The sequence below is a fragment of the Notamacropus eugenii genome, chromosome 4, assembly GCF_028372415.1.
Source record: "Notamacropus eugenii isolate mMacEug1 chromosome 4, mMacEug1.pri_v2, whole genome shotgun sequence".
In the NCBI taxonomy this organism is placed as follows: domain Eukaryota; kingdom Metazoa; phylum Chordata; class Mammalia; order Diprotodontia; family Macropodidae; genus Notamacropus; species Notamacropus eugenii.
Window position 1 is genome coordinate 89,592,915 of NC_092875.1, and position 22,444 is coordinate 89,615,358.

General features: G+C 36.0%; 1 protein-coding gene across 2 annotated transcripts in view; it reads left to right on the forward strand.

Moving 5' to 3' along the window:
* The window catches only part of TOP1MT (DNA topoisomerase I mitochondrial), an 82,269-nt gene that overhangs the window by 16,075 nt on the left and 43,750 nt on the right, over positions 1–22,444 (forward strand). For both annotated transcript variants that reach the window (XM_072602847.1, XM_072602848.1), the window contains exon 7: positions 5,144–5,213. In XM_072602847.1, coding sequence (XP_072458948.1) covers positions 5,144–5,213 — 70 coding nt within the window. The remainder of the gene's footprint in view (positions 1–5,143; positions 5,214–22,444) is intronic.

The window sequence follows — 22,444 nt, forward strand, 5'->3', positions numbered from 1 at the left end:
TTGAGGTAGCCTATCCCACTTTGGCATGGTTTTAATTGTCAGGAAGTTTTTATTGTATCAAGCCTAAATCTACAAGTGCACTTTCCATCCATTGTGTCTAGTTCTATACTTTGAAACTAAACAGAACAAGTGTGTATGACATCCCTCAAATAATTGGAGACAACAATCATAGTGTCCCAAAGTCCTCATCAAGCTATACTTCTGTGTCATGGTCTTCAGTCTCCTTTTCTGGTCAAAACCCAGTTCGTGATTACCCTTCCTAAAATGAGGTACTGAGATCTAAACAGAATACTCTGGATGTGGTCTGACTAGGACTGACAGTAAGCAGGATCATCATTCTAGTTGCTGGGATTCTCTTAATACCTCCCAGAATAGCATTAGCTTTTTTTTTTTTAAACTGCTCAAGTCACACCCTTGGTCCATATTGAGCTTGCAAAGAAATTGCTATCCTAGCCATGCCTTCCCCATGTTATACTTGTAAAATTGATGCTTCTGAATCCAAATGTAAGACTTTACATTGCTCCTTATTAAATTTTCTCTTGTTAGAAATATTTTTGAATCTTGATTGTAATAGAGTATATTAGTTTTGTATCATCTGCAAATTTGATAGGCATTTCTATCTATGCCTTTATTTAAGTCATTGGTAAAAATGTTGTGGAGAATGGTTCAGATGATGATTCAGCAAAAGCAGTTGATAAGGAACAGTCAGACAAGAGGGAAGAGAGCCAAGAAAGAGTATTATCGTAAAAGTTCAGACAAGATAGAGTATCCAGGTGGTCACAGGTGTTAAATGTCCCTAGGTATGGAGGCACAGACATATAATCCAAACTGCTGGGAGGCTGTGTTACAGTGGACTATTCTAATTGGGTGTCATCGCTAAGTTCATCATTAATATGATGAGTCCCTGGAAGCAGGGAGGCCACCTGACTTCCTAAGGAGGGAGGGGACAAACCAGCCCAGTAGGCCAAAGTTCCCATAGTGACAAGTATTAGGGGGGGGTCAGGACTATGAATAGCTCCAATATTTCCAGTCTGGGAAAGATGAGGATACTCGCTCTTTTAAAAAATGAATTAAAAATAAAAAGTGTCATGCTTCAGAGAACTCAAAAGATTAAGACATAGCATCTCCCCTTGGACCACCAATCCTGATACAAGCCTAGTTTCTCTAGCCAGCTTAGAAGGGAATAGCTTTTGTGAAGAAGGGACCTGCCCTTCCTGCTAGCACCACTACCGTTGCTAATCCCTTGCCACTGACTGGGCGGGCAAGGCAGCCTTACTTGAATCATCAAAGCACCTAGAGGGAGAGACAGGAGGCAGCATGTTCAAGCAAATCAAACCATTGCCACCATCTTGACCTCTTAGAATCTGATGGAGGTAGCCCAGAACCATGAACCCAGCAAGTTTGGGAATAGCAGTTCATCCACTCTCTGACCACTGGCTTTGCTAGATTCTAGCCTGGGCCTGCAGTCACTGTGCAGGGATGCAATCAATCCTTATGTAGATGAGACCTAGCCACCATCTCTGCAGCTTGCTGCAGCCCCAGCTTCCTTAGCACCAACAGCTACAGAAGACCAAGAAAAAAGATATTAACCACTGCCAAATGATTCAACATCTGAAATGGATATGGCTTTATTAATAGTTTTAAAGAAGAGGTATTACTATCAGCTTTGTTATTGTACCATAAAGACTATTAGACCTTTCCATCTGACTTGCAATTGAAACCTCCTATATGTAGTACCTAAACCCTAACCCTACTATAGGAGTTCTTAATCCTTTTTTGTGTCATTGACTCCTTGGGCAATCTAGTGAAGCATTTGGACCCCTTCTCAAAATGTTTTTAAATGTACAAAATAAAATATGTAGGATTACAGAGGAAAAAACTGAAATAGTTAATTAAAAAAATATATTTTTTAAAAAATAGCATGAAGTTCAGAGACCCCAGGTTAGAATGGCAACTCCAAGAGAACAGAGACTGCCTTGTTCTTCTGTTAATACCTTGATGTTTTGCACATAGTATATACTTTTTTAGTCATTCATTGAGAAAAGGCCATTAGACTTTGCAGTTAAGAGATTATTGATAGCTTTGGAGAGAGCAGTTTCTGTTGAGTGATGAGGATAGAAACAGTTTAGCACAATGCTCTGAACACATTAGTAAGGTACTTGATGTTTACTGTAGGAAGGTTCCTCTGACAGAAACCCCTCCCGCAGATTCTATTTCTGCTTGCTATTCTATAGGTTTGGAATGTTGTAAGGGGATTTTTCCTTTCTTTCCTGGTATTATTGTTCTCATCAATTTTGTTTTATAGGCAAGGGTAATGACAATGTTGTAGAATTCTCAAATTTTTTAGTCATCTTCCCTATATAACATGAAGAAAATAATCTACATAATAGAATCTTAGAGTTGGAAGGAGCCTTGAAGGCCTTTTATCTAACCTGAACCCAATCAAGTATCCCCTCTTTAACATAGCAGTTAAGTAGCCTTACAGCCTTTGTTTGAAGAACTCCAATAAAGTGGAACTAAGTGTCTCCCCCCCTCCCCCAGGCAACCTGTCCCACTTTTGGGTAGCTCTGGTGGTTCCCTGTAATCTGTAGGAACAATATAAAATCTCTGGCATTCAAAGTCCTTCATAGTCTCCTTCCCTCCACTTTTTCAGTTGTCTTATGGCCCCCCCACAACATATTCTTAGGTGCAGTGACACTGGCCTCTTTGTTCTTTGAACAAAGAGCTGTCTATCATTATAATCCTTTCTCTAGTCCATTCTAAACACGTTTTTTAAATTTACATAATTTTATTTTTTAATTAAATGTAAAATTTTTTTTACCATTTAAAAAAATTTGAGGGTTCCATATTCTTTTCCTCCCTCTCTCCCCTCCTCCTTCCTTGAGTAGACAAGCAATGTGATATTGATGTGTAGTCATGGAAAACATTTCCATATTAGCCATGTTATGAAAGAAAACATAAACCAAAAAAAGTCCAGGAATAATAAAAGAAGTTAAAGTATGCTTCAGTGTGCAGTCAGACTCCCTCAGTTAAGAAGGCAGATAGCATTTTTCATAAGTTCTTTGGAATTGTCTTAGGTCATTATATTGCTGAGAATACCTAAGTTCTTCACCATTGATCATTGTACAGTATTGTTGTTACTATGTCCAATGTTCTGGTTCTGTTCACTTCACTTTGCATCAGTTCATCTTAGTCTTCCCAGGGTTTTCTGAAATCATCCTGCTCATCATCTCTTGAGGCACAATTGTATTCCACTACAATCATATAGCATACCTTGGTCAGCCATTCCCCAATTAGGCATCTCCTTGATTTCCAGTTTTTTGCCACTATAAGAAAAAAAGATGCTATAAATATTTTTGTACATATAGGTCCTTTTTTCTTTTTCTTCTCTTTAGGGTATAAACCTAATAGTGATATTGTTGGGTCAGAGTATACGTAGTTTTATATCCCTTTATATTGCTTTGGACATAACTCTAAATTGCTCTCCAGAATGAAAGATCACAATAGTTTGCAACTCTTCTGGCAATGCATGTGTCCCTATTTTTCCACATCCCTTCCAACATTTGTCATTTTCTTTTTCTGTCATATTAGTCAATCTCATAGGCATGAGGTCTAACCACATAATTTCAGCTTGTTTAACCATTTCACATCACTTTCTTTTGTTTTTCATTCATTAATCCTTCATTGAAGACTTAAGACTTTTTTAGATTTTTGCTTCTCTTTTAAAATGGGGACATGATATTTTGTGGGAATGACTTGGTCCATGCCTTTTTCCATGTGAAGATTGCTGAGAATTAACCTGTCGTCTTAATATACCTTCTATTATGTCCCATTAATACCTTGAGGGGAAGCATAAGAGTGGATAGAGAGCTAGCCTTGGAACTGGGAAGACCTGGATTTCAGTCTTGCATCTGACGTGCTGGCTGTGTGAACCTGGGCAAGTGTTCTAGGCTACTCTCTGAGATTATAATTCTCAGGAGATGCTGACCTGCATTAGTGGAAGGAATTTACTGAGGAGTTCTGTGCATCAAGTAAATCATGGAGGTAGTTCTATCTATATTATCATCATAGCTTTTTTTTTTTTTTTTAAGCAGTTCTGTACTGCAGTCCACTCAGCTACTTTCCATCATAGATACCTGGGTAGTTTGTTTTTTGTTAAGTGTACTTTTTATGTGTGTGTATATGTGAGGGTGTATGTATGTGTATGCATATGTCCTTTTTTCTGTGCACATATGGTGAGTGATTATCCTTGGAATCCTTTGAGTAGAAGGTTAACAACTTGTTGGGATGCTCTGGGTTGGGGTTAGGAGAGGTTTGCTGCTCAGACATAAGTTGTTCTACATTCCCTTTTCATTTCTGAGATTCTTGCATCTTCTGTACTTCTTTAGAAAGATTAGTGGGCCAGCTAGGTGGTGTCGTGGATAGAGCACGTGCAGGAGTCAGGAGGACCTGAGTTGAAATCTCACTTCAGACACTTGACACTCACTAACTGTGTGACCTTGGGCAAATCAGTTAACCCCAATTACTTCATCCTGGGTCATCTCCAGTCATCCTGATGAATATCTGGTCACTGGATTCAGATGACTGGAGGAGAAGTGAGGCTGGTGACCTGCATAGCCCTCCCTCCCTCAAAACAAAGTCAAGTGCAAGTTGTGTCATTATTTCTCTGATGGCACGGTCTTCTTTGGCAACGAAGGATGAACAGACTAGTTCTCTTAATCCAGTGTTTTCAACCTTGTGATGGAGATTAAGTGGCAGAGTTTTATGAACTGGTTATTTGCAGGGCAACAGCTAGCCTTCTCCCTTCACTCTCATTGTTGAGCCTGTCCCCCTGCCTCTAGCCCCTTAGGGCATAAAGGTGTTGTGAAAACATTTTCTGATGCTACCTGAGCAAATGCGTCCTTTATGATTCCTTCTTCTTGCCCCACTACTAAGCACCTGGCATTTAATCAATCCAGAGGCTTTCGGTAAGCAAATATAGCTCTTTTCCACACAAAGGTTATGAGGGAATATGTCATTGTTCCCCCTATTCTCTCCCCTTTTGTTTTTTCTTTCATAGTAGTAGCCAACCTTGCTTGTCAGTAAAACTGAGTATATTCCTGTGGATATAGTTAAATAGAAATTTGTAAAATTTGTATTCTAGGTCAGCACAGTTAACTCCAGAAGTGAAACCTGGAATTGATGAGAGGCTGTCAAAGAAAAAAGGCAACAAAGTAAGTACTTTAAGATTATGGACATATTCTTTTACGAGTACAGTCTATCAGACATGATAGATGTTATTTGTGTGGTACTTTATTTTTTGGGATGTTTAGATATGCAAAGTATCCCAAAAGCTTTAGTGCCATTTTAAATTTTAACGTCTTTTAATAGCTTAAAACCTCAATGAGACTTTTGGGACACCTTCTATTTACAAATTCATAGAATTGAAAGTTAACAGAGAAGCCAGGAACTTCCTAAGACCCCTACTGTCTGATTACTCACCTAATGATACCTTTGGATCCATATCATTCCTAGAGTATAAGCAGCTGCTTCATTTTCAGTGAGATTAGTTCATTCCTCTTCTGGAAGAGCCTCATGTTTCTTACTTAGGCTCCAGATGTTCAGTGATCCTTCTTCCATTTCCTCTGTGTGACATAGTCTTCAGACACAGGTCAGGCTTCTTTGTTCAGTTCATATCCTCTTTTTTGTTTTTACTTTGTTTTAAAGACCACTTCATTCTCACTGATGATTTAGAGGATGGAGAAGTACTCTTCAAACTCCTTTAGTCCTCTTTTCTAAAAGGTAGACCATCCTTCACTTTAACCAGAGATAAAGAGTCATTTGGCTAAGGCAGAAATATGAACATTACACTAGGCAGGTTGTTGCGGTATTCTCTCTTTACTCAGTATTTCCTGGAAGTGAGAGTTATAGTTCTGGATTTTAGTTTCCAGAGAACTGTCATTGGCAAGCTACCTCTGATTCCAGACCTGGAGCCTTCATTCTCCTCTTCACTAGCATTTTAAAAATAATTTGTTGTTCTATATTTCGTAGAATATCACTTCTGTACTTGAACAACAGTATCATTTGTCCCCATCTCCTTCCTCCAGTTTCTAACAATTTAAAAATTTTTGTCAAATAAGTTTATTAAAGCAGAACAGATTTACACATTTTCTCTGTATGAAAATGTATATTGTTCTGTACCTCATATCCATAACTCTCTCTTACAAAGCAGGTAGCTTACTTAATCACTCTCTCTCAGAAGTTGTGATTGGTTATTATTGCATTTATCTGTATTTTTAAATCTTTGAAAAAAAATTTTTACAGTGTTGCAGACATTATATAAATTGTTCTCTCAGTTCCACTCATTTAACACTCAGTGTATCAGTTCATGCAAGTCTTCCCAGGATTCTCTGAATCTATCATTTTCATAATTGTTCATGGCACAGTAATATTCCATTACTTTCATATACCATAATTTTTTCAGTCATTCCCCAGTTTATGGACACCTCTTTTATTTTCTAGTTTTTTGCTACAACAAAAAGTGCTACCTGAAATATTTTTGTACATATGTATTTTTTTTTTAAGGGGGGCGTGTATCAGCCTAGTAGTGCTATCACTGTGTCAAAGAGTGTATATAATTTAGTGACTTTTGTAGTGTGGTTCAAAATTGGTCTCCAGAATGTTTGGATCATGTCATGGTTTTACTGACAACTGCATTGATGTGTCCATCTTCCCATAAGCCCTAAAACAATTGTAATTTTCCTTTTTTGTCATCCTTGCCAGTCTGATGGGTATGCAGTAGAACCTCAGAGTTATATTCATTTGCATTTCTGTTGTTATTAATGATTTGGAATATTATTTATGTTCTTTTCTGTTGTTAATAGTCTGCATCTTCTTTTGAGACCTATTTTTCCTGTCCTTTGACCATTTGTCTTTTGGGGAATGACCCTTGTTCATATATATATTTAAATTGGTTCTCTATATAACTTTGATATCAAAACTTTACCAGAGAAACTGGTAAAGATTTTTTTCTGAGACAACTATGTCCCTTCTAATTTTATCTACATTGATTTTATTTGTGCAGAAGCTTCTTATTATGTAATCAAAACTGCCCATTTTATCATCTGTAATTTATCCCTTGTTTGGTAAAGGTTTCTTCTCTTAGCTATAGTTTGGAAAGGTATCACCTCTGCTAGATGTTATCTTTTGTGCCCAGTATCCATTTGGAGTTTATTGTGCTATGTGGTGTGAGATGTTGGTCTGATCCTAGTTTGAGTCGTACTGCTTTCTAGTTTTCCCAAGTTTTGTTGAGTAGTGAGTCTTTACCCCAGTAGTGGGGGTCTTGGAGTCAATCAGAGACTGTGTTACTTTGTTTATTTACTTCTATATCTTGCAAACCTAATCTATTCCACTGATCAACTTTTCCATTTCTTAACCAGTACCAAATAATGATGATAACTGGTGTTAGTATAGTTGGATATAAGATACTGCTAGGCCCTCTTCTCACTTCTTTTCATTATTTCCCTTGAGGTTCTAAATCTTTTAGCACTTCAGATGAATTGCTATTATTTTTCCTGCCTCTAAAAAGTAATCCTTTGGTAGTTTAATTGATATGGAACTGAATAAATAAATTAATTTAGGTTGTAGTGTTTTTATTATATTGTCGGCCTAAGTTATGAAAAATTAATATTTCTCTGATTATTCAGGTAGATTTCTGTTTTTGTAAAGAGTATTTTGTGGTTGTATTCATTTGTACTCATTCATGACTGTGTCTGTCTTGGTAAGTAGATTGCCAAATAATTTATACATTCTGTAGTTATTTTGAGTGAAATCTCTTTTTGCTTCTCATCCTGCCAAGTTTTGTTGATAATATGTAAAAAGCAAATAATTTAAGTGGATTTATTTTATATCCTGCTCGTTTCTAAAGTTACTATTTCAATTAATTTTTAGTTAACTCTTTAGGATTCCCTAAATAGAATTGTATAATCTACAGAGTTTAACTATTTTGTTTCTTTTTTGCTTATGCTTATTTCTTCTATTTCTTTTTTTTTATTTCTAGCACATAGCTAGTAATAATAATGGTCGTAATGGGCATCCTACTCACATTTCTTACTGAAAAGGCTTCTAAAAGTTCTCCTTTTATATATAATGTTGGTCCTTGGTTTGAGATAGAATCACTTTACCATATTAAGTTGGTCCATTTATTCCTGTGCTTTTTAAATGTTTGTTTATTTCTGTTTTAACAGAAATGAACATTGAGTTTCATCCTAAGTTTTTTCTGCATCTGTCTATATATAAGTATCCTAATAAGTATCCTATATATAAGTATCCTAATCTGTGCTGATTAATTTAATTTAAAATTTTTGTGTCAGTATGTATTAGGGTTATTGATCTCTTATTTTCAGTTTCTTTGATTTCTATCTTCCAAATTTAGGTTGTCACAATTATAATTGTATCGTTGAAGAAGTTTGGCAGGATCTCTTCTCTTTTTATAGCTTATGCGATGTTTGAATTAATTGTTTTTTGTTGGAATTCATTTGTAAAATCATCTCATTCTGTGGTTTTTGGGAAAGGACGTTTTATTTTTTTGTTTGTAAAATTTATTTTGTCTGAAATTTAATTATTTAAGTTCTGTATTGTTTTGTTAGGTATTTTGTATTTTTATAAGTGTTTATTTCATCCAAGTTATTAATTTTGTTGGCATATAATTTGGGCAAAATAATTTCTGAAAATTTCCTTCTTAATGTATTGTGAATTTTCCTTTTTCATTTTTGAAACTTGGAATTTATTTTTCCTTCTTAAAAATGAGATTAGCTGTTTAGAAAAGAAAATCTTATTTAGAACTTAAATAGTTGATTTCAGTTTCGTCAGTCTTTTCTTTGATTTTAGAGTTCTGTTTTGGTGCATAGTTGAGTTTTTTATTGTTGCTTTTCTAGGTTTTGTTTTTTTTTTTAAAGTTGATTACCCATGTCATTGATCTGTTCTTTCTCTCTTCTATTAATAAATCTCTTTAGAGATAAAAATTTTCCCTTAGTATTTTGGGAAACAAAGAAATACTGTTTCCACAGGATTAAATCTCCTCCCAGCTTTGAGTGATAGCAGAATGAAAGTCAAAGGTGACTGGTTCTTATCAGAGAGCAGAACCAGACTTCTGATCAGGAAAAGGGTTAGAAGCTTATGTACATACTTCACAAGCTGTTTGAGGGAGCACCTATCAGGGAGGAGAACACGAAGTGGGAGCTTCTATTGCATCTGTTGGGACTTCGTTGGCGTCTAGCCAGTGACAGCAGGGAGGGAAATTCAAATTGGGAGCAGCATAAAAAGTGTTGCATTTGTCTGAGCAAGTATGCTGTCCATTCAAGAGGGACCCATTCACTAGGAATGTAGAATAATTGGCTAAAATAAAATGAGGACTTCTCCGACTTCACAACGAGTATTGTCCTTTGTTTAGAGTGAGCATATTTCTCACAGTATTATTTTGGGTGCATCCTGAAAGTTTGGTTATGTTGTTTCCTTGCTGTCATTTTTCTTCATGAAATTATCTGTTGTTTCTACGATTTATTCTTTGACCTACCAATTATTTAGGATTAGCTTTCAGTTAACTTTTATTCTTTTCTTTAAAGGTCCTTTATTGAATAAAATTTTATTGCATTGTGAAAGGTTTGTTTACTATTTTTGCTTCTCTGTCTTGGGAGGTTTTTATGCCCTAATTAATACAGATTCATTTTTTGTGCAGGTTCTGTGCATAGCTGAGAAGTATTTGTTTTTCTCTGTTTCAATTCAATGGTCACAAAAGATCTATCATATCTAACTTTTCTGAAATGCTACTTAGATTATTATCTTCTTTCTTGTTCTCCTTTTTGTTAAACTTTTCTAGGTCTGAAAGAAATAGATAAGCCCCCAATTATATAGTTTCATTGTCTGTTTCTCCTGTAAATCTGTCAACTTTTCCTTTAAGTATTTAAATTCTATCTCATTTGGCAGGCGCGCGCGTGTGTGTGTATGTGTGTGTCTGTGTGTGTGTGTGTAGTATTGGTATTAATATATTGTCTGTGGTGCCTTTAAACATAATGTAGTTTTCCTGGTTGTCTCTTTCAGTCATGTTTATTTTTACTATTGCCTTGTCTGAGATAATGAATGCTACCCCTGATTTTTGGAGTTCACCTCAATCAAAGGTATTTAGTGTCTACTACGTAAGGAAGGCATTGTGCTTAGGAGATACAAAAACAATGAATAAAGCAATGTCCACTTGAGAGGTGCTTGCATTATAATGGGAGAGACACAAGTATATGTAAATGTGTACAGAATAAATAAAAATGATGAGAATATAAATAAATGTGAAGAGAATAGAAAATAAGCACAAAGAGAATAAATACAAATAAAAACAAAGTTCTTAAATACAATATAGTTAGAGATGGAGAGAGCACTAGTAGCAGGCAACTGTGTGGAGGATGAACAAGAGAGTATCTGGGCTGAAAGAAGCAAGCACAGTTTGGCCCTTACATTAATATGAGAGATGGTCCCGTGAGTAGAGATGGATTTGAGAGTTCTAACGGAAGTAGAAATGACAAAGCTTGGCAATTAATTACAGTGAGGTTAAAGGAAAAGGAAGCAGGGGTACTTCAGCATAATCGGTGGATCTGTGACCTCATCAATTTAGGTACTCCTTATATTTGTGTCCATTGCATCCACGAATGTCTTATATATCAGAGTAGACAGTTTATTTGGGAGTAGTTCATTTTCCAGTGATCTGTTTTATGAGTGGTTCTTTATTGTTAATATGGTAAATAAAGTCTACTTATACCTTGTGTGCATTTCTCTTTTGCCTTTGGGGACCTGTAATTTTAATTATTATATTACCTCCAAGAACAAATATAAAATCTTTTGGCTTTTAAAACCCTGCATAACCTGGCCCACTGCTTCCTTTCCAGTTCTTTTATACCTTATTCCTCCCTCCATATGGCAGCTAGGTGTTACAGTAAATAGGGCTCTGGGTTTAGAGTCAGAAAGACCCATCTTCCTGAGTTTAAATATAACTTCAGACACTTGCTAGCTGTGTGACCTTGGGCAAATTACTTGTAACCCTGTTTGCCTCAGCTTCCTCATCTGGAAAATGAGCTGGAAATGACAAACCATTCTAGTATCTTTTCTCGGAAAAACCCAAAATGAGATCATGAAGAGTTGGGTACAACTGAAACAACTGAACCACAATCCCTTCAGATACACTACAATCCACGGACTTCTTTGCTGTTCTTGAGCAAGACACTTCATCTCCTGACTGGGCATTTTCACTGGTTATCATCATGCCTGAAATTGTGTTCCAGCTTCCCAAGATTCCTTCAAGTCTCAATTAAAATCCTACCTTGTGCAAATAGCCTTTCCCTAATCTTAGTGCTTTTCCTCTGAAATTATCTCACACATATTGTTTGTACATAGTTTTTTGTCTTTCGTCTCCTTGTGAGCTCCTTGACAGCAAGAGACACTGTTTTGATCTTTCTTGATATCCCCAGCACTTAGCACAGGACCTGGCAATGAGTTGGCACTTAATAAAGACTTGTTGACTTAGTTTGACCTTTTTTGAAATTGTAGTCTCTGCCGCATAGCATCAATTAAAGGATATTGGTGCTTAAACAAAAGTTTAAGAAAGAACTTGGAGACATTCAAAGCTTTGCACAATTTCCCACATTCATTCTGTCCTGAGCTCTCCTTTCTGTTTAGTTCTAGGATCAGTTTATATCCATCGACAGCATGTGTACAGATTATACTGTATATTAGTGACAGTTCACTGACATTAGTGACCGTTCTTTGCAGTGAGTGTCCATTCAATATGGTATCTCAGTTGTTTTTTCCTGTGTGGATACTTAAAACAAACTCTTTTGCAAGCAGAAGAATCTGAAAGTCCAAACCATCTATAGGGAATCTTCCGTTTGGACTGTGTGCTGGATATCCCCTACGACAGTGGCAGATACTTTTGGCAAGCGTACATCTCTCTCTGTTCTGTGACCTGCTTCATAGTGGTATAGCAGTGGATTTGAGGGCAGTAAGGCCTATGTTTGAGCCTTTCCTCAGATTCTGACTAGCTGTATGTTCCAGGACAAGTCACTTAAACTCTCAGCCTTTTGCCTTCCCTGTAAAAATAGGGGTAATGACACCTATATCATACAGCTGTTGTGAGAACCAGATGAAATGATACATGTAAATTCTCTGAAAACCTAAAAGTGTTATTTAAATGTTATTGTGGTTAGTCATTCTTACCACATGAAATGCTTGCTTACAATCAGCAGACAGTGGATAGAGTAGTTTGTCTCTTTCAGTCTCTCATACAACTGCAAAGATGGCTGCTGTTTAAGATCACTTATAGATGTCTGTTTCTTTCTCACACCATAATCAAGGACATTTTTTATATGTATACTCTTTAAAATTGTTCTCTTGAAAATTTTGATGAAATGGAGAAGTAGGTATATGGGTAAAAAGTTTCATTGATAGCTTTTTTGGGTAGTAACAATGTCATTTTTCTGACATTTGAGATCCTTCAGATTGCTTGAGAATCAGTCCCTTAATGCCCTTAAAATTGTGTTGCCATCAGAACCTTCCTGTGTATAGATTTTTTTTTTTTACCAAACCTTTTGTTAAGTGTCTCATACTATTTGTGTGGAGAAGATGGTGAGATAAGGACTAGCCATGAATATATTTGTACAGATACATCTGGTTAGATGGCCAGACTCCAAAAATAGTCAATAGTTTCATGTCAGCTTTGCAAGAAGTTTCCAGTGGGGTACCCCAGGCATCTATATTTGACTGTGTGCTGTTTGTCATTGTTATCAATGACTTGCATGAAGATAAAGGAGTTTGATCATCAGATTTGCAGATGATACAGAGTTGGAAGAGGATAGCTAACAATGAATGATAAAATCAGGATCCAAAAAGACCTTTTATCAGGCTACCATTGGGCTGGATCTAATACGATCAAATTGGGATAAATGCATAGGTACAAAAAAAGCAGTTTCACAAGTACATGTTAGGGCAGGAATGGTTAGACAGTAGTTCTAGAAAAGATATGGGGGTTTTAGTAGACTGCAAGTTCAATAAAAATATGTTGTGGCAGCCAAAAAAAGCTAATTCCATGTCTTATGATCTGCTGAGAGGTATAGCTTCCAAAAATATGGAGGTGATAGTCTCCACTGTACTTTGACTTTGTCAGACCTTACCTAGATTGTTGTATTTAGTTCCAGAAACTGTAATTTAAGGAGAACTGGGAATTGTTAAACTGGGAAGAATACAGAGGAAGCAACCATAATGGTGCAAGGCCTTGAATCCATAATGTATGAGGATTGGTTGAAAAAAAATGGGGATGTTTAGCCTAGAGAAGAGAAAACTCAAGGGGGAAATGATAGGTGTGGAGGGCTGTCATGTGGAAGTAGAGATTAGGCTAGCCATCTTTAACCTCAAAGGTCAGAACCAATGAGCAAAGATTGCAAAGAGGCCAATTTAGACTCAGTGTCTAAGGGGAGAGAGCCACCTCTTCTCAAGACAGTCCATATTGTTAGGAAATGTTTTCATGACACTGAGTCTAAATTCACTAAAGTCACTGATTCTAGGTAACTGTTCTGGTCTGTTTCATTTTTAAAAAAAGTGTCCATACTGCTTCTTTCTCCAGCACATACATACATGTAGACCATGACATTAGAGTTCAGATGTGGTAGCTTCACTATCATCAATGCAGAAAATAATTTTTTAATTGAAATCTTGATAGGTTATGTTAAGTTTTTGTCTGTTTTCCTCTCATTTCATCCTTAAATGTTCTTGGGATGATCTAACTTAATTTGATCTCTCATCAAGCTTTCCATAAACTTTTGTTTTTCTGTAACCCACTAGTCACTTTTTTCATAAAGTGATATTGCTTATAAGCTTCCAACAGTTTTCCTTTAATATTTTACAAACATTTTATTCTGAACCATTGTTAACTTTGGATATCAGTTCTATGCTCTTGGCAAGGAAATGAGAGATCAAGTGTTTGCTGACTGAAGTCATTTCTAGGCTCTTTGATCCTTTGATTGTATTTTACTTATACTGGTTTAACTTTTTAATGAAATGTTGATAATCTGTATCAAAATATATTGTTAATTTACATAATGTTTTAAAGTTTATAGAGCACTATGGAGAGGAAGGAAGGAAGCGAGGAGAAAAACAACATCTAGGTGGCGTAGTGGATACAGTGCTGCTGAGCCTGGAGTCAGGCAGACCAGAATTCAAACTTGGCTTCAGAAACCTACTAACTATTGTGGGATCCAAAATTGTCCAGTCTACAAGAAAAACCACTGAGGCAGAGCTCCAAGGCAATAGTACTTTGTTAAAAGATCTATGGTCCCCTGAAATGAAGTGGACATCAGATCTTTCTTATGGTCTAAGATGCTTCCTTTCCCCAGGACCTTACTTTTTATAGGGTTAGATACTCAAATATGCAAAAGAGGCATGGTAAAATACAGAATCTCATGGTATTTTTTTAATTGAATTATTTTATTTGTTTTCAGTGTTCAACAATCACTTGCATATATCTTATATTTTTTTTCCACTTCTTCTCCCTCACTCCCCCCTCTCTCCCACTCCCTCCCTGAGATGGCATATAATCCTATATGGGTTCTTACATTCCTATTAAAAGCATGTTGCATAGAAGAATTAAAATGGATGGGAGAAACTATAACACAAAACATAATACAAAAGAAAATGATCTGTTTCTATCTGTGATCCAATTCCATAGTTCTTTCTCTGGATGTGGAAGGCGTTTTGCCTCAAGAGTGTATTGGAAATTTTTTAAGTCCATGCATTTCAATGAAGTACTAAGTCTACCAGAAAAATTCCTCGCACACCATGATTGTTGCTGAGTACTAAGTTCTTCTAGTTCTGCTCCTTTCACTCAGCATCAGTTCATTTAAGTCTTTCCAGGTTTCTCTGAAGTCTTCCCCTTTGTTGTTTCTCATAGCACAATAGTGTTCCATTACATTCATATACCACAACTTGTTCAGCCATTCCCCAATTGATAGGTATCCCCTTGATTTCCAGTTTTTGACCACCACAAAGAGACTGCTGTAAATATTTTTGCACATGTGGGACCCTTTCCCATTTTTATGATCTCCTTGGAATAGAGTCCCAGAAGCGATATTGCTGGGTCAAAGGGTCACATTTTTGTAGCCCTTTGGGCATAGTTCCAAATTGCTCCCCAGAATGGTTGTATCAGCTCACAATTCCACCAACAATGAATTAGTGTTCCAGCTCTCCCACATCTTCTCCAACATTTATCATCTTCCTGCTTTGTCATGTTAGCCAGTCTGATAGGTGTGATGTGGTAGCTCAGAGTCGTTTTGATTTGCATCTCTCTTATGAATAGTGATTTAGATAATTTTTTCATATGATTATAGATAGCTTTAATTTCTTCATTTGAAAATTCCCTGTTCATATCCATTGACCATTTATCAAGTGGGGAATGACTTGTATTCTTGTACATTTGACTCAGTTCTCTATATATTTTAGAAATGAGGCCTTTATCACAGATACTAGTTGCAAAAATTCTTTCCCAGTTTTCTGCTTCCCATCTAATCTTGGTTGCATTGGGTTTGTGCAAAAACTTTTCAATTTAATGTAATCAAAATAATCCATTTTGCACTTTATAATGTTCACTATCTTTTATTGGGTCATAAATTTCTCCATTCTCCATAAATCTAACAAATACACTGTTCCTTGCTTCCCTAATTTGTTTATAGTATCAATCTTTATACCTCGATCATGTATCCATTTGGACTTTATTCTTGTGTACTCTGTCAGGCATTGGTCTATGCCCAGTTTCTGCCACACTGTTAACCAGTTTTCCCAGCGATTTTTGTCAGACAGTGAGTTCTTATCCCAGAAGCTGAGGTTCTTGGGTTTATCAAACAGCAGATTGTTATATTCATTAACTACTGTGTCTTAAGTACCTAGCCTTATTCCACTGGTCTATCCCTCTGTTTCTTAGCCAGTACCAAGTGGTTTTGATGATTGCTGCTTTATAATATAATTTGAGATCTTGTAGGACTAGACCACTTTCCCTAGCATTTCTTTTCATTAGTTCCCTTGATATTCTGGACCTTTTGTTCTTCCAGATGAATTTTGATAATATTTTTTCTAGCTCTAGAAAATAATTATCTGGTGGTTTGATTGGTATGACACTGAATAAGTAAATTAATTTAGGTAGAATTGTCATTTTTATTATTTTAGCTCTGCCTACCCACGAGCAACTGATGTTTTTCCACTTACTTAGATCTGATGTTATTTGTACGAAAAGTATTTTGTAATTGTGTTCATATGGTCCCTGGGTTTGTTTTGGCAGGTAGACTTCCAGATATTTTAAAGTGTCTACTGTAGCTTTAAATGGGATTTCTCTTTCTGTCTCTTGCTGTTGGGTGTTAGTAATATATAGAAATGCAGATGATTTGTCTGGGTTTATTTTGTAACCTGTAACTTTGTCAAAGTTGTTTATTATTTCAAGTAGTTTTTTACTTGATTCTCTGGGACTGTCTAAGTATATCATATATCATCCACAAAGAGTGATAACTTAGTTTCTTCTTTGCCTATTCTAATTCCTTCAATTTGTTTTTCTTCTCTTATTGCTACAGCTAACATTTCTAGTACTGTATTGAATAATAGTGGTGATAATGGACATCCTTTTTTCACCTCTGATCTTATTGGAAATGCATCTATCTTGTCCCCATTGTATGTAATGCTTGCTGATGGCTTTAGGTGGATATTGCTTATTATTTTATGGAAAGTTTCATTTATTCTTGTGTTCTCCAGTGTTTTCAGTAGGAATGGGTGTTGTATTTTGTCAAAAGCTTTTTCTTCATCTATTGAGATAATCATGTGGTTAGTTTTGTTGCTGATATATAATGCTAATAGTTTTTCTAGTATTGAACCAGCCCTGAATTTTTGGTATGAATCCTACCTGACCATAATGTATTAGTCTCGTGATAAGTTGCTATATTCTTTTTGATAGTATGTTATTTAAAATTTTTGCATCTATATTCATTAGAGAAATTGGTCTGTAATTTTTCTTTCTCTGTTTTGGCTCTTCCTGCTTTAGGTATCAGAACCATATTTGTATCATAAAAAGAATTTAATAGGACTCCTTCTTCCTCAGTTTTCCCAACTGGTGTATGTAATATCGGAATTAACTGTTTTTTAAATGTTTGATAGAATTCACTTGTAAATCCATCTGGCCCTTGAGATTTTTTCCTAGGGAGTTCATTGATAGCTTGTTCAGTTTCCTTTTCTGAGATGGGGTTATTTAAGTACTCAACTTCCTCTCCTGTTAATCTGGGCAATTTATATTTTTTAAAATAATAATCCATCTCATTTAGATTGTTCAATTTGTGGGCATACAGTTGGGCAAAGTAATTTCTAGTTATTGTTTTAATTTTCTCCACATTGGTGGTTAGTTCACCCTTTTCATTTTTATATTGGTAATTTGATTTTCTTCTTTCTTTTTTTTAAATCAAATTGACCAAAGGTTTGTCAATTTTATTGGTTTTTTCATAAAACTGACTTTTTGTATTGTTTATTAGCTCAATAGTTCTCTTAATTTCAATTTTGTTTATCTTTCCTTTGGTTTTCAGTATTTCTAATTTGATATTTAGGGAATTTTCAGTTTGTTTTTTTTCTAGCTTTTTCAGCTGCATGTCCAATTCATTGATCTCCTCTTTCTTTATTTTATTCATGTAGGCCTTCAAAGATATAAAATTTCTCCTAAGAACTGCTTTTGCAGTATCCCATAAGATTTGGTATGTTGTCTCATTATTGTCATTCTCTTGAAAGAAGTTGTTGGTTGTTTCCATGATTTCTTCTTTAACCTACTCATTCTTTTGGATTAGATTGTTTAGTTTCCTATTAGTTTTTAGTTTATATTTCCATGGCCTTTGATTACATATAATTTTTATCGCATTATGATCTGAGAAGGATACATTGATGATCTCTGCCTTTCTGCACTATATGATGAGGTTTTTATGTCAATTTTTGTATATATGCCATGTACCACTGAGAAAAAGGTATATTCCTTTCTATCCCCATTCAGTTTTCTCCAGAGATCTATCATATCTACCTTATTCAGAGTTTTATTCACCTCCTTAACTTCTTTCTTGTTTATTTTGAGGTTAGATTTATCAAGTTCAGAGATGGGGAGGTTGAGGTCCCCCACTAGTATAGTTTTGCTGTCCATTTCTTCCTGTAATTCCCTTAACTTCTCCTCTAAGAATTTGCTCCACTTGGAGCATATATGTTTAGTAATGAAATAGCTTCATTGTCTATGGTGCCTTTTAGCAGGATATAGTTTCCTTCCTTATCTCTTTTGATTAGATCTATTTCTGCTTTTGCTTGGTCTGAGATTAGGATTGCTATCCTTGCTTTTTTTACATCAGCTGAGGCACAATATATTCTGCTCCAACTTTTGACCTTTACTGTGTGTGTATGTCCCCATTTCAGATCTGTTTCTTGTAAACAACATATTGTTGGATTATGATTTTTAATCCATTCTGCTACCTGTCTCTGTTTTATGGGGGAGTTCATCCCATTCACATTCATAGTTATGATTACAATCTGTGTCTTTCCCTCCATCACCCTTTCCTTTGTTTATGCTTTTAGTTTTCCCTTCCCCTCCACAAAAGAAGTTTAATTTTTGACCACTGCCTCCCTCAGTCTTCCCTCTCTTCTTTCAGCCCCCCTCTCTTTTAATCCCCCTTTTTCTTACCACTTCTTCTCTCCCTTTTAGCCTTCCCTCCCTTTTCTTTCCGCCTTCCCCCTTACTGCCTATAGTGCTAGTTGTATTTCTATAATTAACTGAGTTTGTTGTACCCTCTTTGAATCCAATCAGATGAGAGTACCTCTCAAACAATGCTCATCTCCCTCTTCTCTTTCTCTCTACTGTAATATATTTTTGTGCCTCTTCTTGTGATGTAATTTATTTTTTTTCTGCTTCCTTCTTTTCACATCTCCCATTACAATCCCTTTGCACCCTTAAATCACATTTGTTATCATCACATCATTTAATTTATACCCACTCCCTCTATCTATATATATCCCTTTTATATTTCATAATAAATATGCAATTCTCAAGATTAACAAGTATCATCTTCCCTTACAGGAATGTAAACAGTTTGCCCATATTGAGTAACAAGTTTTTTTTCCCATTTACCTTTTTATGCCTCTCTTGAGACCTGCGTTTGAGGATCGAATTTTCTATTGAGTTCTGGTCTTTTTATCAGTAAGGTCTGGAAATCCCTTATTTCTTTGAATGTCCATCTCCTTGCCTGAAATATTATGCTCAACTTTGCTGCGTAATTGATCCTTAGCTATAGTCCCAGCTCCTTTGCCTTACGGAATATCGTATTCCAGTTCCTTCAGTCTTTTAATATAGAAGCTACAAGGTCCTGTGTGATCCTGACTGTAGCTCCTCAATATTTGAATTGTTTCTTTCTGGCTGCCTGCAGTATTTTCTCCTTCACTTGAAAGTTCGGGAATTTGGCAGCAGTATTCCTTGGTGTTTTTAGTTTGGGATTTCTTTTGGGAGGTGAAAAGTGGATTCTTTTGATGACTGTTTTGCCCTCTGGATCTAGGACTTCTGGGCAGTTTTCCTTGATGATTTCTTGGTTGATATTGTCCAGGCTCTTTTTTTCATCATGGCTTTCTGGTAGACCAATAATCCTTAAATTTTCTCTCCTGTATCTATTTTCTAGGTCAGTTGTTTTTCCAGTTAGATATTTTACATTTTCTTCTATGTTTTCATTCTTTAGATTCTGTTTGACTGATTCTTGATGTCTCATAGATTCATTAGCTTCTACTTGCCTGATTCTAATTTTTATCAAATTGTTTTCTTCAGTTAACTTTTGCATCTCCTTTTTCATTTGGTCAACTGTACTTTTAAGTTCTTCTGTGATTTCTTTTTTCATATTTTTAAAGTTATTGGTCATTTTTTCTTGTATTTCTCTAATTTAGGCTTTAAAATCCTTCCTGAACTCTTCCAAGAAGGCTTTTTGTGCCTCAGACCAGTTCATATTCCCTTCTGAAGTTTCAGATGGGAGTACAAGTCAAAATGCTGACCTCTTTGGTATTTGTGTTTTGGTCCTTGTCCCCATAGAAAGATTCTGTGGTCTTTTCTTTTCTGCTTTGCTTCTTACTCATGATAATCACACTTTTCCTGACTTTTAAAGTAGATCTCTGCATCTGGGTCACAGAGGGCTCTGTCCCACAGTTCTTGTGTCTAAAACTTGAGGCTTTGTGTGTTGTGGCCTCTGGTTCTTTCAGCTAGCTGGTGTTGGAAAGCAGAGGCTAGGTGAGGTCTTTTTGGGTTTCCCCACATTAAGTGTGAGGGAGGAGTGGTCTGGCCACAGGAGGTCTCCTCTGCTGAGCTAGAGCATAGGCAAGCTCAGTGGTTGATGATCCCATCTACACTTTGTCTTCCCGATTCCCCTGGGCTGCTGAGGCATGCCTAGGGTCCTGGTGTTGGTGGTTGTTGGCTTCACCCCCCTGGGGCTCGGGATCTTCTCCTGGTTTACTAAGGTGGGGCTCTCTGGAACAGCTCTGGTCCTGCACTGGTCCTCTTTAGCCAAAGCAAGAAGGACCCTTCTTAGCGATCTTCTTACCCTCATGAGCTAAGAGACTGTTTACTCCTTCAGCTGCTCCCACTGTTCCAGGGTTTTTCCTAGGGAGATATTCTCTGGGCTTGTCAAGGTCAACAAAGGGAAGGAGATAGCAATTACCATTAACTCCACCATCTTAGCTTCCGGAACCAGACAGAATCTCACTGTATTAACTAAGGAACAAAGGTAATATATTCAAAATTATTCACAATGATTAATATTGAATTTATATCGGGGTGCAAGGATGTTTCACTAGTGAGAATACTAGAAATATAATAATACTAATTCAAAAAATAAAAATCACATGGGTTATATTAACAAATGTAGAAAAAGACTGACAAAAAACAATGCTCATTTGTATTAAAACACAAAAAAAAATAGCAACAAAAATATTTTTTAAAAATACAATCAAAGTATACATCTAAAATGCATCAGCATGGATGGTCACAAGATGGGCAAGGCAAAGATCCTCTCTGCTAAGTGATCATAAGATGGTCACCTGCTCATGTTGGTGGTCTAAAGGTACAAAAATAAGTTGAGGGATTTTCCAAAGAATCAAGACATCCCACCCATGCTGGGTTTGGACATGGAATCTGAGCAAAACAGGATGGAGATATCTTTGTCAGCATTCTTGTGGTTGTGCAGGTGAGCTTCATAACTGGTAAATGAGAGGAGAAAATTGGATTAAATTTTGAGGCCTTATATAAAGGCGTACTATAAGAACCTGTCTTATCTAATTATCCCTATATGATCTATATAAAATATTAATAGGTGTTTATTCTTGTGCTGTTGTTAGATGGCTGACTAAATGCATATTACTAGATGAGTATTTCCTTAATAATTGCTAATGATCATTACCCTTAATGGAATCACACTGAATTGATTAATACTGATTGGAATGACATACTGGTTCAAGTGAATTATTTCACACACTGTGTGATCCTGGGCAAGTTTGCCTCAGTTTCCTCATCTATAAAATAAGCTGGAGGAGGAAATGGCAAACCACTCTGGTATTTTTGTCAAGAAAATCCCCAAAGGGGACACAAAGAACCAGACTTGACTGAAACAACTGAATAACAACAGTATAGTTTACCATATGATAATATCAAGCTTCTTTCTTCCCTCCTTTTTTTCCATTAACACAAGTCTATACTATGTTCATATTTTCCTTCTTAATTAGTTTTTATTGTCTTATGATCTGTCACATTTGTTAATATAGCGTACAATCGTAGAATCATAATTTAGAGCTCAAAGGAACTCAGAGTTTATCTTGTTTGGCTCCTTTATCTTGCAAATGAGACTGGGGCCTACGAAGGTTAAATGGCTTGCCCCAGATATTAAGAAGTTGAGGAGGGATTTGAACCCCTATCCTCTAACTCTAGATATTTACTCTCTAACACAATGAACTTCTGGTCACTTTCTGTAAACATGTCATGCAGTGATGAAAAACTAGGTATACTCAGGATTTTTATTATCTTATCTAGTTTTTCTAGTTTTTTGTTCAGATCCATAATTCTTTTCTGTTTATTATTCTGTTAAATTTGTCCATAGAATTTGACAATTAGAAAAAGCATTGATATCTTTGGAAAGAATTGTTTGAGTTGTGATACTAGTTAAGAGACAAATTGTGAAGTGTTGAGAAGCACACAGGAAGTGGAGAAAATTAATAGCTTTTTCTAGAAGTTTGGCAGTGAAAGGCAAAAGAAATAGCTTGAGGTGATTGTGGCCTTAGTGAAGGCTTTTTAAAGATAGGGAAAAATTGGGAATGCTTTTATACAGGAGAGGAGGAACCAGTAGTAGATTAGGAA